Below are 15319 nucleotides of genomic sequence, written 5' to 3'. Positions count from 1 at the left end.
TTTATTTGATCAAAAATACGGCAAAAAATAATATTGTGAAATATTATTACAATTTTAAATAACTGTTTTACACAAGCTTCAGTCTGGATCCAGAACACCTGAGAAGAGATGATGCCAACCCCTCAGAGGACCTCAGATGATGCCAACCCTGAAACAACATACAGAACTACCACATTTTGCTATAAGTTTGATTGCATCATATAATAATTGCTGTTAATAGTGTTCATCGTCTGTTTTATTACATCTTAAATTGATTTTTCCGTACTGCTGGTTCGTCTGGTCAGAGGAGAACTGACCCCCCGACTGAGCCTGGTTTCTCCCAAGGTTTTTTCTCCATTCTGTCACCGATGGAGTTTTGGTTCCTTGCCGCTGTCGCCTCTGGCTTGCTTAGTTGGGGACACTTCATTTCCAGCGATACCGTTGACTTGATTGCAAAGATACTATTTAAACTGAGCTGGATGTTGACATCACTGAATTCAATGATGAACTGTCTTTAACTGAAAAATTTGTGTTTACTATTGTCATTTTGCATTATTGACACACTATTTTCCTAATTAATGCTGTTCAGTTGCTTTGACACAATCTGTATTGTTAAAAGCGCTATATAAATAAAGGCGACTTGACTTGACTTGACTGTTTTTTTATTTCAATATATTTTAAAATGTGATGGCAAAGCTGAATTTTCAGCATCATTACTCCAGTCTTCAGTGTCACGTGATCCTTCAGAAATCACTCTAATATGCTGAATTGGGGCTTTTCTTATTATTATCAATTTTATCAATGTTGAAAACAACTGTGCTGCAAGATATTTGTGGGAACCGTAAGACATTTCTTGCAGGAATCTTAGATGAATAGAAAGTTCAAAAGAAAAGCATTTATTTGAATTATACATTTTTGTAAAAATGTAAAAGCCTTTACTGTCACTTTTGATCAGTTTAATGCATACTTGCTGAATGAAAGTATTAATTTCTAAAAAAAAATTGTATATAGATCAGTTTTTATGAGTATCACCTTGAACAGGCAGTGTGTGAAATGGGTATGTGAACAATGTTGTCAGTTCTGGCTTTTAAATCTATATGTTTTAAGACATTTTTTGATGAAACTGCTTATTTCTTTTCAGGATTTAGTGGTCAGAACTGTGAGGAGAACATTGATGACTGTCCAGACCATCGCTGCCTTAATGGAGGGACCTGTGTGGATGGAGTGAACACCTACAATTGCCAATGCAAGCCAGAGTGGACAGGTACCAACTGCCTACTCAAAACCCACACTTCACTTACAGTTACAAAGAAAGACATTTTTGAATCAGTAAGACTAACTAGGCTTCAATAGGTAAAATCTCTTTTTATTGCCATTTCATCTGTGTTTTTCGAAATGTGGTGAAATTAATGCCTATATATATTAATTCCTCAGGTCAGTTCTGTACCGAAGACGTCAACGAGTGCGATTTGATGCCCAATTCCTGCCAGAATGGTGGTACATGCTTGAATACACAGGGTGGATACAACTGTGTGTGTGTGAATGGCTGGACAGGGGACGACTGCAGCGAGAACATCGATGACTGCGCAGATGCAGCCTGCCACGTAGGAGCCACATGTCATGATCGGGTGGCCTCCTTCCTGTGTGAATGCCCTCATGGGCGCACAGGTGTGCATTTTTCTCTCTCTCATGAATCAAATGCATCATGGTTTGAGGCACTCATTCTGTTATTTGAGCATTAGGTTTTTTGTGAGTTTTGTTCAAATCCACTGAAAAGAAGCCAAAAGTTGGGGTGGGACATATTAATTTGATTGTTTTTTAATCTGCTAAAATTTATTTATTATTTAGGAGTACACTTGCAAATATATCATATAAAGTTAGTATCTATGAACTACAGTAAGTGGCATAAATCATCTGCTTTGATTTCACAGGGTCTTTCAAATCTGCCATACTGTTTAAAAAGTAGACATTCACCAAGGTTTAATTGCAAAATCCCGCACAAGCTAATTCTCACTGTGTGTCTCTGTGATTTAGGTCTGTTGTGTCACCTGGATGATGCTTGCATTAGTAACCCATGTCAGAAAGGCTCCAACTGTGACACCAATCCAGTCAACGGCAAGGCCATCTGTACCTGTCCTCTGGGTTACGTTGGTCCAGCCTGTGACCAAGATGTTGACGAATGCTCGCTGGGTAAGGAATGGCTGTTTATTGTATCTGTAAACCTTATTGGTGGTGCTTGATAAGCACACTAGTGACTTTGCACACTAGTCATATTTAAAAATGTAGTTATTACAATGGAATATTTTAATTGTAAATGTTTAAAGGGTGTTTTTTGTTCCCCTCTTTTAGGTGCAAACCCTTGCGAACATGCTGGAAAGTGTATAAACACAAAAGGTTCCTTCCAGTGTAAATGTCTGCAGGGATATGTAGGAGCTCGATGTGAACTGGACATAAACGAGTGCATGTCCAACCCATGCCAGAATGACGCTACCTGTTTGGATCAAATCGGAGGCTTCCATTGCATCTGTATGCAAGGTAACCAAAAGATCTGCTGCATTTGGTTTAGGACACAGCCTGTATCTAAATGCTCTCTATATATTACCCCATGCTGATGTCATTACCTCACATGACCAACCTGTGATCCAATAAATTGCTTCTGTTGGCTGTAAAACTAATGATACAGATGTCTGATTTCATGAAGTTAATATATTCTGTTTATTATACACAAAAGAAGCACTAGTAACATTGTTAAGACGTGCTGAATTTTCTCGCTAAGTCTGGTGCTTATTCCCCTATGTTAATTGGCAGGGTACGAGGGAGTCTTCTGTCAGATCAATACTGATGAGTGCGCCAGCATGCCCTGCCTCAACAATGGGAAGTGCATCGACAAGATCAACAACTACCAATGCGAGTGCCCCACAGGTGAGCATGCAGGGGTCAATCACCTCCCAGGACAGAACAGAGTGGAGAACACTAATCCCTGCCCTGAGGCAGGCTTACACAGCCCTGGCTAAAATGCTCCGAATAATCCATATGAAAGCTTCTGGAAAGTTAGAATTTCAGACAGTTTTTGCTTGAATAAGATGATGTATATCAGCTATGCACAGCAAAAACCTGCTTCTGGTATTTATAGTGTTTTCATATTACAGAGTTAGTTTTTTTTTACCGAAAATTTTTTTTTTTTTCTAGTGCACAATTTCTGTTCAATTATTTTTAATATAAATATTTATACAATTTATATTTTAAAATGAATTTAAATAATTTGATAATTCATTAATGTTTAACTGAGAAATTTTAATTTAGAGATTCCAAATATATTATAATGTATAATCATAATTTAATTTTAAAAATATTAAAATATTGTTCATAGTAGATATCTAACATTTTTTTATTATTATCCCACATTGTAAGAATACTTTTTGGCCCTACTTTGAGCTTTTGTCCAGTACCAATGACGTGAAACTAATTTTGTTGATAATCTAGGTTTGTGAAAAAGGCTCTTCTTGTAGAAAAACAGCACATCAACATCAATTTAGGATGCAGAAGGATTCAAATGATTGAAAGGGGGTACAGCAGAGGTACAATATTAGGCATGATGAGGTTGCGCAAGGAAAGGGGCCTACGGGGACCTCCAAGAGTGGTGTAAAGGAGTTTTGGAAGGTGGTAAGCTGAAGAAGTGGAAGCTAGGCCCCTTCACTGTTTCAGATGGAAATCAGAGCTCCTTTTCAGCATGCGGCGCAGGGATCCTTTTCAGTAGTGTACACACTGAATCCATAGCAACCACAATGGGTGCTTTTTGAAATGTGACATTTTAGAGGCTCGGAAGAAATTCCTATTCTGAAGATGCATGGGACAGATCTTGATTACCAATGCCGAGGGGGTCTTAGGGAATGGCATAAGCAAGTTAAGAATTTGTTATCAGGATTATCATTATAATAATACAAGATGTGTAATTACTTTTCTAAGTGATCAGACGTAATGATTCTAACCTGGCGGATGATAAAAAGGCCAGATAAATCCAACAGATTTACACTAAAGCCATATCTACAGACCAGAATAGCAGAGTGACTTCAGGTGGGCTATGAAAACCACCCTAAAACAAAGTAGCAACCACCAACTGTAGCAAGACTCTAACAACATCTTAAGAACTGCATAGCAACATTTTTCTTAAAAAAATCTAGTTGTTTTATTGTTGCTTTAACTGTGATGAATATCCCATAAGTCTCCAAACTGATAGATTTGTAGCCCTTAATGTGTTCAGACTGTATATTTGAAAAGCAGACATCTTTAGCGAGGGATTAAAATAATTGAGGGAGAAAGCACAAATGTTGGGGGTTCCTGAGCGATGGGATTGCTGAATAGCATGAGGTCAGGGGTTGCGTGGGGCTCTTTTGGTGAGACAGACTCAGAGAGGGGGGCAGAGGCTGGATGAGAGAATGCACATTGTGATGGAAAACTTCTACGGGACAAAGGAGGCAACCGTCATGGCTTGGTGTGCCACTGAATAGACAGTTCCTCTTTGTCTGGTGCCCTTGGTCAGAAGGACTTGGAAGGTTTTTACCGCAAATTTACACTCTTCTCCCCCTCTCACTGTGATGGTTTGTTGAAAAGCAGCTTGAAAACTTGAGAGAGAGAGGTAAAGCTTGCAGCCAACTATTAATGAACGCTGGCCATGTTGTACAGACGAGTGTGGAGGAATGAAGCGGGTGCAAACCAGAGGAATCTTTGTATTGACCCCCTCCCCTTTCCTCTCGTCTCCCTCTCAGGATTCTCGGGTAGCCAGTGCCAGTTCGACATAGACGAGTGCGCTAGCACCCCCTGTAAAAATGGGGCCAAGTGTATTGATGGGCCCAACATGTACACCTGTCAGTGCTCTGAAGGTATGAAAACGCTGTCTGCTTGATTCAGCTTTTAAAAGTGATAAAAAATTATAAATACATAAAACATTATATTTCCATTGTGAATAAACATTTTTGCAGCTCTAAAATATTTATTTGGCTATAAATTTCTTTCTGAGTCATGGAAAAAACATGGAAATTCCAGGGCCTCAATGTGAGGAAACACTGTGCCATAATAAATATAATAAATTAATCTGTTTTCCTTTATAGGATACACAGGGCAGCACTGTGAAACAGATGTAGACGAGTGTCTATCCAACCCATGTCACTATGGCACCTGTAAAGATGGGCTGGCATCCTTCACCTGTTTATGTCGTGCGGGTTTTATGGGCCGTCTGTGTGAGATCAACATTAATGAGTGTCTCAGTCAGCCATGCCAAAATGGAGGCACCTGCCAGGACCGTGAGAATGACTACTTATGCATCTGCCCTAAAGGAACCGCAGGTGCCACTTTTACAGTTATGGCCAGAAATGTAAATTCCTGCTTGTCAAAAGCTCTTCAGGTAATTTACTTTACTTCCATGTTGTGTTAACAGGTGCTAACTGTGAGGTTAACCTAGATGACTGTCAAAGCAATCCCTGTGATTTTGGAAGATGCATTGACAAGATAAATGGCTACGAGTGTGCCTGTGAACCAGGATACACAGGTGAGTGGTCTTAGATCTTGTGCCTCATACGTCGATAAATGGCAACTGCGCTGAAATATAAAATAGTCTCATTCATTTGAAATGAGAGTTTAATTGAATAGTTCACCCAGCAAAGAAAATTTGGTCATCATTTCCTCACCCTCTTGTCATTCCAAACCCGTATGCTATTAATTTTTCAAGATCTTCACAAGAAAAAATCTTTACAAATATATTTTCCATACAACAACAGTTAATGGTGGCCATGGGATGTCAAGCTTCAGAAAGGTCTATAAAATATAAAAGGACTATAAAAAGTCGACAAGTCTGAAAAACAGACTGAAATTTACATCATTACTCACTGATAATCTTCACTTCCACTGCAGCTGTAAATGTTTTATTTGTTTGCTTGTGTATGTGTGTGTGTGTGTTCTGTGTATGTGGGTTTTTCGGCATAAATAGCTAACGATTACAAATCACAGTAGATCTTTTACTTTTTAAGAGATATGTGTGTAAAACTGCTAATTTTGATGTTTATGTATTTCCAACTAATAGAGAAAAAACAAATGAGATTAAAAAAATCTCAATATTTTCTTACAGACAGCAATGAGATTATAAAGGTGATTTTATGCAATATACATGAATTGTGCCTATTTTTATTTTTTTTATCAGTTAAGCACAAACCCCACCCCACAGCCATTTTTATTTTGATCAACTCAGTCACCTGCCAAGAAAAGCCCAGACTTTATGGATTCAGGTTAGAGTTCAGAAATATCACATTTGGATCCGATCGGGACAAACGGTAATGCTGTCTATCAGGATGTGCTACCAACTTTACACTGAGGTTAAGGTTAGGGTTAAGGATTAGTATTCATTTCAGGGTTGTGTAAACAATAAACACAGTGACTGACCAGACCAGGTTTGCGCTTAACTGGTTTAGTCACTAAAATAGGTGTCCTGAGAACACCTGTTTTTCAGACAATCATCTGATGTGTCTTGGGAGGGTATGGCTTTGGAGAGTGGATGTGGGGTCTAGCATGAAGTCTTGCATAGGTTAGCAAATGAAAAGAGCAAATGGAGAGGTTTGCTAAATTATTTGTTCTCAATTCTTCTACGTGTCTCCTCTAGAATGTTTAGAAGAGATTTAAACAATGTCTCAAACTGTGCTCTGATTCGCCAAGATACCAAAGACATTTCAATAAGAATTCAAAAATTATTTTTTTCCAAGACTATACTAACCACATTCATTGCATAACTCTTACTGCATGTCAAAGTTGATACTTAAATGAAACATACTCCACTAAGTCATTTAAGCTTTGGAAAACCCACTGCGTATGTGGTTTTACTAAGGCAGTCTAGGTGGTATACTGAGCTCAGGTCTTTATCAATGTAAAAGAGATGGGGAGTCAACAAAGAGTTCAGCAGGTGAGACAGGCAACAAAGCAGGGTGGGGAGAGACAGCTGGCCAGCGAGCACACATTCGGCCTGGGCTGTGGTGTTGGCTTACAGTCTCACCCAATCCCCCGCCTGCCAAGCAGACACACAAGCCGGCCCACTCCCTCATTCAGCCAGAGATCTCCAGGACATCTGGGAGTTTGAAAGGAGAAAAGATTTGCAAAAGATTTGTGAAAGTCGATCTTTTAAAAGGGGGAAGTTGGCCGGTGCTTTAAAGACAAGTGACAAATTAAACCTCTGCCTTTATGCTGGCATTGCGTTCGGTGAACAGTGGTTCTGGCTGTAGTGGAGTCTAAAAGCTAGGATTTCAAGAAAAACAAGGAATGGCTAAATGAATGCCGTCGATTCAGGAGTTAGTTTGACTAACACACAACATGTGACACTCTAACTATTTTCATAATTCTGTCTGGTTTTTTTTGTAGGGAAAATGTGTAACATCAACATTGATGAATGTGCCATCAACCCCTGTCACAATGGTGGAACCTGCGTTGATGGAGTCAATGGCTTTACATGTCTGTGCAGAGAGGGGTATCATGACACCACCTGCCAATCACAGCTCAACGAATGCCTTAGCAACCCCTGTATTCATGGACACTGTGAAGACAAAGTCAATGGGTGTGTATTATTTACATACATACACTGCCATTTGAAAGTTTGGGGACAGTAACATTTTTTAAAGAAATTAAGTTTACAGTTTAAAGTTGGTTTCTGGCATCATCATCAAGATGGCCTATTGGGTCCAACCCCACTGAAAACAAACAAACAAACTAGGGGTGCTCCGATTGATCAGCTCCCGATTTGACGACGCGCCTGCCGTGAGAGGTTTGGCATGACATGCAGCGGCAGCGTCTCAATCTCTGTCCGGTGCGGGTAAAATAATTATAATGCTGAAAGTGAATTAAATAACTTACAAAGTCATTTGAAAACTTTCTGTGGGACGTAATTTCACAAACTGAGTGAATCACCGCACGCTCTCTCTCTCTTTACCTCTCAAAATGCGCAAATGGCTTCAAATCACCACTTCGTGTCTGCACTATATGCAATGCACACTCAAAGCGCACTCACATACAGCTCACGAAATTAGGCTTGCACTGTGTGTAAGCTATTGTGCCCCATTGTAAAAACAAAAATGTACTGCATGATCAAACATTAAGGTGAGATAATTATATATTTTTGCAAAATGTCTAAAAAATGCCCACCCCCCCCAAGAGTCACCTAAGAGGGGAATTCCCCCCATTTTCAAAAATGAAATTCAGGCCCTGAATGAATGTCTGTAAAAATCCTGATTGGAGCATATAACAGCTGAACAAAACCTTATACAAGCTAAAACCAGCAAACCAGCTCAAGTCAGGTTAAGATCTGATGTTTTGTTCAGCTGGCCATCAGCTGGTCTAGATCGCCTTATGACCAGCTAGGACCAGCCAGGAACCACGTAAAACCACTTTAAGATGGTTGTAATTGGATCTTCCAGCAGTGAAAAATAACAAATGTAAAATGCAGATCTTGTTTCTTACAGATATAACTGTATTTGTGACTCCGGCTGGAGTGGTGTCAACTGTGACATCAATAACAATGAGTGTGAGTCCAATCCCTGTATGAATGGAGGCACCTGTAAGGACATGACCAGCGGCTACGTCTGCACATGCCGCGCTGGCTTCAGCGGTTCGTATCATTCATTCTGCTAATGAACTGTAACTATGCGCTATGATTTTTGACCACCACTCAAAATACACCATGTGATCCTGACGTTTGATTATAGGTCCCAACTGCCAAACAAATATCAATGAATGTGCCTCCAACCCTTGCTTGAATCAAGGAACCTGTATTGATGACGTGGCTGGATACAAATGCAACTGTTTGCTGCCTTACACTGGTATGAATTTAGCTTTATTCATGACATTGATTGTGATATTTTTCACTAGCATGTAGTTCACTAGACTGTATAGGTGTTTAAACCAATTTGAGAGTTTAGGAGTTGATGAATTAAAGAAAGTTAATAATCAATTAAATCATAAAAAGTAAAAAAAATAAAAAAATACATATATACATAAATGCTCAAAAAAATATTGAACATTTTATTATTTTACCCTTAATCAACATCAGAAAACTGTGAACAAGTGTTGTTAAATTATTAAAATATTAACTCAAAATCTCGGGGGATTTCAAGTACATATTTTACTTCAAAGAGATTGGAGTGACAGAAATGCCTGATGTAAACTATTTTAAGTACTGGTTATATATGCAAGATATTTTTGAGACCACGATGACATTATGACAATTAGATTTCTTTCCTGTGTTGATGTATTTCCCATTGAAACAGGAAGTTGTGGTGGGCTGTTTCTTTTAAATAGCCAATACCCTTTAGTTTAAGACACAAACATGAACAATGATTCGCTAATTACAGGAAGGATTCTCATTCTAGGATCATTTTATTTAACAAAATTTCAGATATGCCTGAAAGTGCAAAATGATGTATAAATATTTTTAGTGCATTTTCATGAAGAAAACCTTTTAAAGGGTGTTTTTTTAATTGAATCTTCTAAAGTAACTTTTGACAAATTGTAGGACCTCAAAGCTTAAAAAAGACATAAAACCTATTTATTTATTAGTTGAATATTTAAAAGCCTGAAAAACAAATCTAAGCTTTTTTACCTTTTTCATGGGCTCTTTAAATAGCTTCAGTGTGGCTGCTACTTTTTGTTAGTTTTACTATTTTTAAAACACTTTAAATTATGAGCAGTTTGTATCTTGTGAAGTTACAATTTCAAAGTCAGGAACAACAGACCCTCCTCCATCAATCTAGCCCCAAATTGTTGACAGTGGCCCCTCAAGAGCCCTGCAAGTATCTCTGTTGACAATACAGGGAAATGTGTTTTCAACAGACGACACATTCTTTCCTCTCAGTGTGTTATTTGACAAAACAGATAATGATGTTCTGCTTCTGGAATAGACATCATATTAATTCCCAGTGACTTTCTTTTTGGAAAAATCCACACAGCGTTATATCAAGAATAACAAAAACTACTCGTCTCAGGGTGGGAACAGTAGCCTGTCATGTTTCCTGTTTGCCCTACTTCCTGTCTCACAGAAACGCAAATGGCCAGACAATGGCAGGAAAACCTGCTGGCTTCCTGCAGGGGCCGGCCATCGTGGAAACAGATAGGCCAAATGTGCTTTGCTTTGCTAGGACTGACAGACTAATCTCCAACCGAGAAAAGAGGAATCAGTACAGAACCTGTACTGAAACATAGTGTCACCTTCTAAATTTAGGTCACCTTAAGTTAGAGGATGAACGTCTCCGAAGAACATCTTGAATGCAGAAAACAATGTGAATGTTTTAATGCTTTGTTTCTTTTTGATGTTTTATCTTCTAGGCGAGAACTGTGAAACCCTGTTGGCCCCGTGCAGCCCTAAACCCTGTAAGAATGGAGGCGTATGTAAGGAGTCCGAAGACTATGAGAGCTTCTCTTGTGTGTGTCCTGAAGGATGGCAAGGTACAAAATTCACAAAACTAACAAGAAATTCTGTCCTAGCCTCAGTATTATGCACAATTATATTCATACTTCATGCTCTCCCTCAATTGTAGGCCAAACATGTGAAGTGGACATCAACGAATGTGTCAAAAACCCTTGCCGAAATGATGCCGTCTGTCAAAACTCTATTGGCAGCTACAAATGCAGCTGCAAATCAGGCTACACGGGCCGCAACTGTGAGACAGACATTGACGATTGCAAGCCCAGTGAGTGTCCCATTTCGGCCTTATTTCAATCTAGTTGGTCTGGTTGATGTCTAACCCCATACTTTTCCTTTAGACCCTTGCAGTAACGGTGGCTTCTGTAAAGATGCTGTGAACGTCTTCACTTGCACCTGCCTACCAGGTTTCCGGGGCAGCAAATGTGAGGAGGACATTAATGAATGTGACAGTAACCCATGTAAACATGGTGCGAACTGCACTGATTGTGTGAACAGTTACACCTGTACCTGTCCACCTGGATTCAGTGGGATTCACTGTGAGAACAACACACCTGACTGTACTGAGAGGTAACAACTGCACTCTTATTTGTATCAGTTCTCAAGTGTAAATACTGACCTTTGCCAAAAAAATCACTGTTTTGGCTGCAACCGACAACTGTTACAATCAAGAGGCAATAAGACAAACCCATCTCCACTCTTTTAAAAACACATATCAACAAATCAGTAACAGATATGTACCACAGAACATGAAATGGGAGAAAGAACAAGGAAACTCTACAAGGGAACATAAAAATACCAAATTCATTGGATAGAAACAAATTATTCCTAAATGTACTGTATTCAAAAACTGCAACATGGCAGAACACCTGACCACTGTGACCATTTATTACTACAGTAAACTACTGCTCTGAAGTTTGGAGACAGTTTTCTTTTTTCATTTTTTGTTTTGTAAAGAAATTAATACTTTTTTTCAGCAAGGATGCATTAAATTGACAGGAAAAGGCTTTTTATTAGAAGTGACAGTAAAGACTTTTAAATTATTTCAAAATATTTCTATTTCAAATAAATGCTGTTCTTTTGAACTTTATATCTGTCAAAGAATCATGAAAAATGTATCATGGTTTCCACTAAAATATTAAGCATCACAACCGTTTTTCAGCATTTATAATAATGAAAACTGTTTTTTGACACTGAAGACTGGAGTAATGACTACTGAAAATTCAAAAACATTAAAAAAATCTTATGGACTTCAAATTTTTGAATGCCAGTGTACATTGTAATGTTATTCTGACATGCAAAGAGAATTTAATATTATGCCTCATAGAACATGGCTATTGATAAAGGCTAGTCTAGCCAGTCCACTGATCTGCCTCATGTAGCACTTCTTCCTCTGTTGTCCATTAGTGCCCCCTCTGGTAAACAAATGACAATGCAATCAGAGAAGCATCACAGCCCATTATACTGTATATTACCTAAGAAACTAAATGATTTTAAATGAATGTATTAATGATTTTTTTGTTTTTTGTATTATTTTTATTTTTTTTTCAAACAGCTCTTGTTTTAATGGTGGCACATGTGTGGATGGCATCAACAGCTTCACGTGCCTGTGCCCAGCGGGGTTCACTGGAAACTACTGCCAGCATGACATCAACGAGTGCGATTCCAGACCCTGCATGAATGGAGGCACCTGTCAGGACAGCTATGGCACATACAAGTGCACCTGCCCTCAGGGATACCATGGCCTTAACTGCCAGGTAACAAATGTGAAATGGACAAAAACTTAGTATGTATTCATCATACATATATATAGCTTATAGTGTTTCCTTGTTGATTCTGTAGTATAGTTCTAAAAACTACTGAAAAATTCTAAAATTAAATGAACATTTATTTTACACAATATTCCCTAAACTAAATTTGTTTTGAATATATTTCTATTAATTCCACTTCTTTTAAGTAGTTGATGCCAGTAATTTAAAAACAGATTAATTTATATATTGATCTATACCTGATTCACATCAGCACTTTAGGATCTTAGTAGTCGTGCTTAATCACATCTCATAGATGGACTTTTATTTTAGAAAATGCACAGGAACTTTCAAACAGTGTGTTATATTTCCTAATTGTATCAAGGTTAACTGTTATAATTTTCATAGTTAACTATGATTCCCCTTCAGGAACTCGAGCTGCGTCAAAGTCGCTTTGGGAACGCCTCGCTACTCCATTGGACTGATTTGACACGTGCTTCAGAACGCGGTCACGCAAGGGCGTTCCCAAAGCGACTTCGACACAGCGTCTCGTTCCCTCGGGGAACCATGGTTACATACGTAACCTAGAGACGTTTTAAGGCATCATAGGCGCACTCCCAATATATATAGATTGATCATAATTTCTTTAATTTTAACTGAATTTCTTTATATTATAATAATTATACTAGTAACATTTATAAATAAAATGTACAACTCTATAAAAAGTTTAAATATTATGTATTTTAATTATATTTAATTGTAATAATTAATTCAAATTATATAATTACAATTATAATTATATAGACACATTTCTCTTATTTTCCCACATTTCACATTTTCTAAAATAAGTCTAATTAAAACAGACATTGTTTATGTTTGCTCTGTATTTTTATCCTTAGAGTATCACATGCTAACATCAAACTCTGTTATAGTCAATAGAATGCATAATATAATTTAGCCTACCCACTTTTTCAGTGGCCTTGGTTCCAGAAGTATTTTTTGCATGTGAATTTAAAAAAAGTCTTCGTAAAACAGTTATAAGCTATAAACCATAAAAATCAATGCCAATAATTTAAAGACAGATTATGATATAATGATCTATGCCTAATTCATGTCAGCAATTTATGTCAAATAAAATAAAATATTTATTATATATTAAAAATATTGAAATAAAATATTTATTATCACTTAAAGAGATTTGAACTAGATGCACGAGTTTGAAATGTGAACACTTGATGAATTCTGGTCTTGCAGGAGCTGGTGAACTGGTGTAAGCCGTCTCCCTGTAAGAACGGAGGTATCTGCAGACAGAGCGGCACTAGGTACAGCTGCCAGTGTCAGACGGGCTGGACTGGTTTATACTGTGACGTCCCCAGCGTTTCCTGCGAGGTGGCCGCCAAACAGCAAGGTAGGTTTGTTTGTATGTAATGTGACTAAAATATGTTTGCAGATTTCCACACATTTCTGCTGGGGCTCTTCAGTGTTTTACAAATCTGCTGTGATGTTTGCTTCTTCCGCTTTTAGGTGTAGAGGTGGCCCGGCTGTGTCGTAACTCTGGCCAGTGTCTGGACGCTGGAAACACACACTATTGTCACTGTCAGGCCGGATACACAGGCAGCTACTGTGAGGAGCAGGTGGATGAATGCATTCCCAATCCTTGCCAGAATGGAGCAACCTGCACCGACTACCTGGGCGGCTATTCCTGTGAAGTAAGTAAAGAAAATCTGGTGGTTAGGGACCGAAGTGACTGTAGAAGAAGATACTTATGGCGCTTTTCCACTGCGTGGTACGACTCGGCTCGGTACGGTTCAGTACGGCACGGCACAGTTCGGCTCGGCACGGTTTGCGTTTCCACTGCAGTTCAGTACCGCTTTAGAGTGGGCGGGATTATTCACATGTTGTTATAGTTGCGCCGCCTCTACTACCACGACTCCTAAAAAACGTTTTCATTCCGCATCGCCCCATCAAGCTCTCGCTGGATCTGCTCCTCTGCTATCAACGAGAGGAACGTCTGTACTTCCGCAACAGACAACAAAACTTTTTGGTTGTTAAAAAAAAGGTGCGCTCGTTCAAAACAATTGCGTTCGATGCTTCGCTGGCTGTGCTGATATAAATCTAGCGGTTCTTTTGTGTTTGTGTCGCAAGTTCAGTGACGCAGGTAGTGACGATTCTCTCCGGCCAATCCGTGATCAGCAGAGTTTACACGTCACGTTTTGGTAACGGTGCGGTTCACTTGGAACCCCAACCGAGGTGGTACTAAAAAAAAGTACCAGGTACCAGGTACTGTACCCAGTGGAAAACCCCCCAAAAGTGAACCGTACCGAGCCGTACCGTGCCGTACCATGCAGTGGAAAAGCGCAATTAGGTTAATGCCCGCTAAATCTCCCTTCTTTGTAAAAGAATTGCTTGTTTGGCAAAGAAGGAAGAAACTGCCAAGTAAACAAAAACAGGCTTGTTTTATGTTTGGCATTAATTCGCCTCACTCTTTCTCTTGTTTCTTGAAGTGCGTGCCAGGTTATCATGGAGTGAACTGCTCTGATGAGATCAATGAGTGTCTGTCTCAGCCCTGCCAGAACGGAGGCACATGCATCGACCTGATCAATACCTACAAATGCTCCTGTCCCCGGGGAACACAAGGTCAGCTATCACTTCCTCCTCTGGTTTGCTCTTTTTGCCCGTTCCACGCTTCATTAATTAGGTCTTAACTGTTATCAGCAGGCTTAGACGTTTCTCTCTGATTGATGTAGTCATGCTTAATTACATCTCATAGATGGACTTATTTTATAAATTGGACAGAAACTTTCAAAGTGTTATATTACCCCGTTGTATTAAAGTTAACTATCCTTTCTCTTTGTCTGTAGCTCTATGATTTTAAGGCATCATATGAACGCTCCTATTGATCTTAAATTATTTAATTTAAATTTTTTCCCCCATGTAATTAATCAGGAATTATCTCAAATTAATCTAATTAAAACAAATGTTTATGTTTGCTCTGTATTTTTATGTTTAGAGTAGAGTATGTTATTGCTAGCTTAGCAACTAACATCCATCTCTATTAGAGTCAGTAGAGTGCTTTTTCAGTGGCCTTGGTTCCGGAAGGATTTTTCCCATAGAGATTTTTTTTTTTTAAAGTCTTAGTATAAAG

General features: G+C 38.7%; 1 protein-coding gene across 1 annotated transcript in view; it reads left to right on the top strand.

Annotated features, from left to right (window-relative positions):
- Positions 1-15319, top strand: part of LOC107672539 (neurogenic locus notch homolog protein 1-like) — a 58707-nt gene that overhangs the window by 31434 nt on the left and 11954 nt on the right. The window contains exons 5-22 of the mRNA XM_016465768.1: positions 1121-1243; positions 1414-1647; positions 2014-2169; positions 2329-2514; positions 2788-2901; positions 4746-4859; positions 5088-5321; positions 5414-5524; positions 7378-7570; positions 8472-8617; positions 8715-8828; positions 10330-10449; positions 10542-10694; positions 10768-10996; positions 11982-12183; positions 13429-13582; positions 13699-13883; positions 14679-14811. Coding sequence (XP_016321254.1) covers positions 1121-1243; positions 1414-1647; positions 2014-2169; positions 2329-2514; positions 2788-2901; positions 4746-4859; positions 5088-5321; positions 5414-5524; positions 7378-7570; positions 8472-8617; positions 8715-8828; positions 10330-10449; positions 10542-10694; positions 10768-10996; positions 11982-12183; positions 13429-13582; positions 13699-13883; positions 14679-14811 — 2901 coding nt within the window. The remainder of the gene's footprint in view (positions 1-1120; positions 1244-1413; positions 1648-2013; positions 2170-2328; positions 2515-2787; positions 2902-4745; positions 4860-5087; positions 5322-5413; positions 5525-7377; positions 7571-8471; positions 8618-8714; positions 8829-10329; positions 10450-10541; positions 10695-10767; positions 10997-11981; positions 12184-13428; positions 13583-13698; positions 13884-14678; positions 14812-15319) is intronic.

Source organism: Sinocyclocheilus anshuiensis, unplaced genomic scaffold (genome assembly GCF_001515605.1).
Source record: "Sinocyclocheilus anshuiensis isolate Anshui unplaced genomic scaffold, SAMN03320099.WGS_v1.1 scaffold176, whole genome shotgun sequence".
NCBI lineage: Eukaryota > Metazoa > Chordata > Actinopteri > Cypriniformes > Cyprinidae > Sinocyclocheilus > Sinocyclocheilus anshuiensis.
This window is presented reverse-complemented; position numbering and strand designations above follow the sequence as displayed.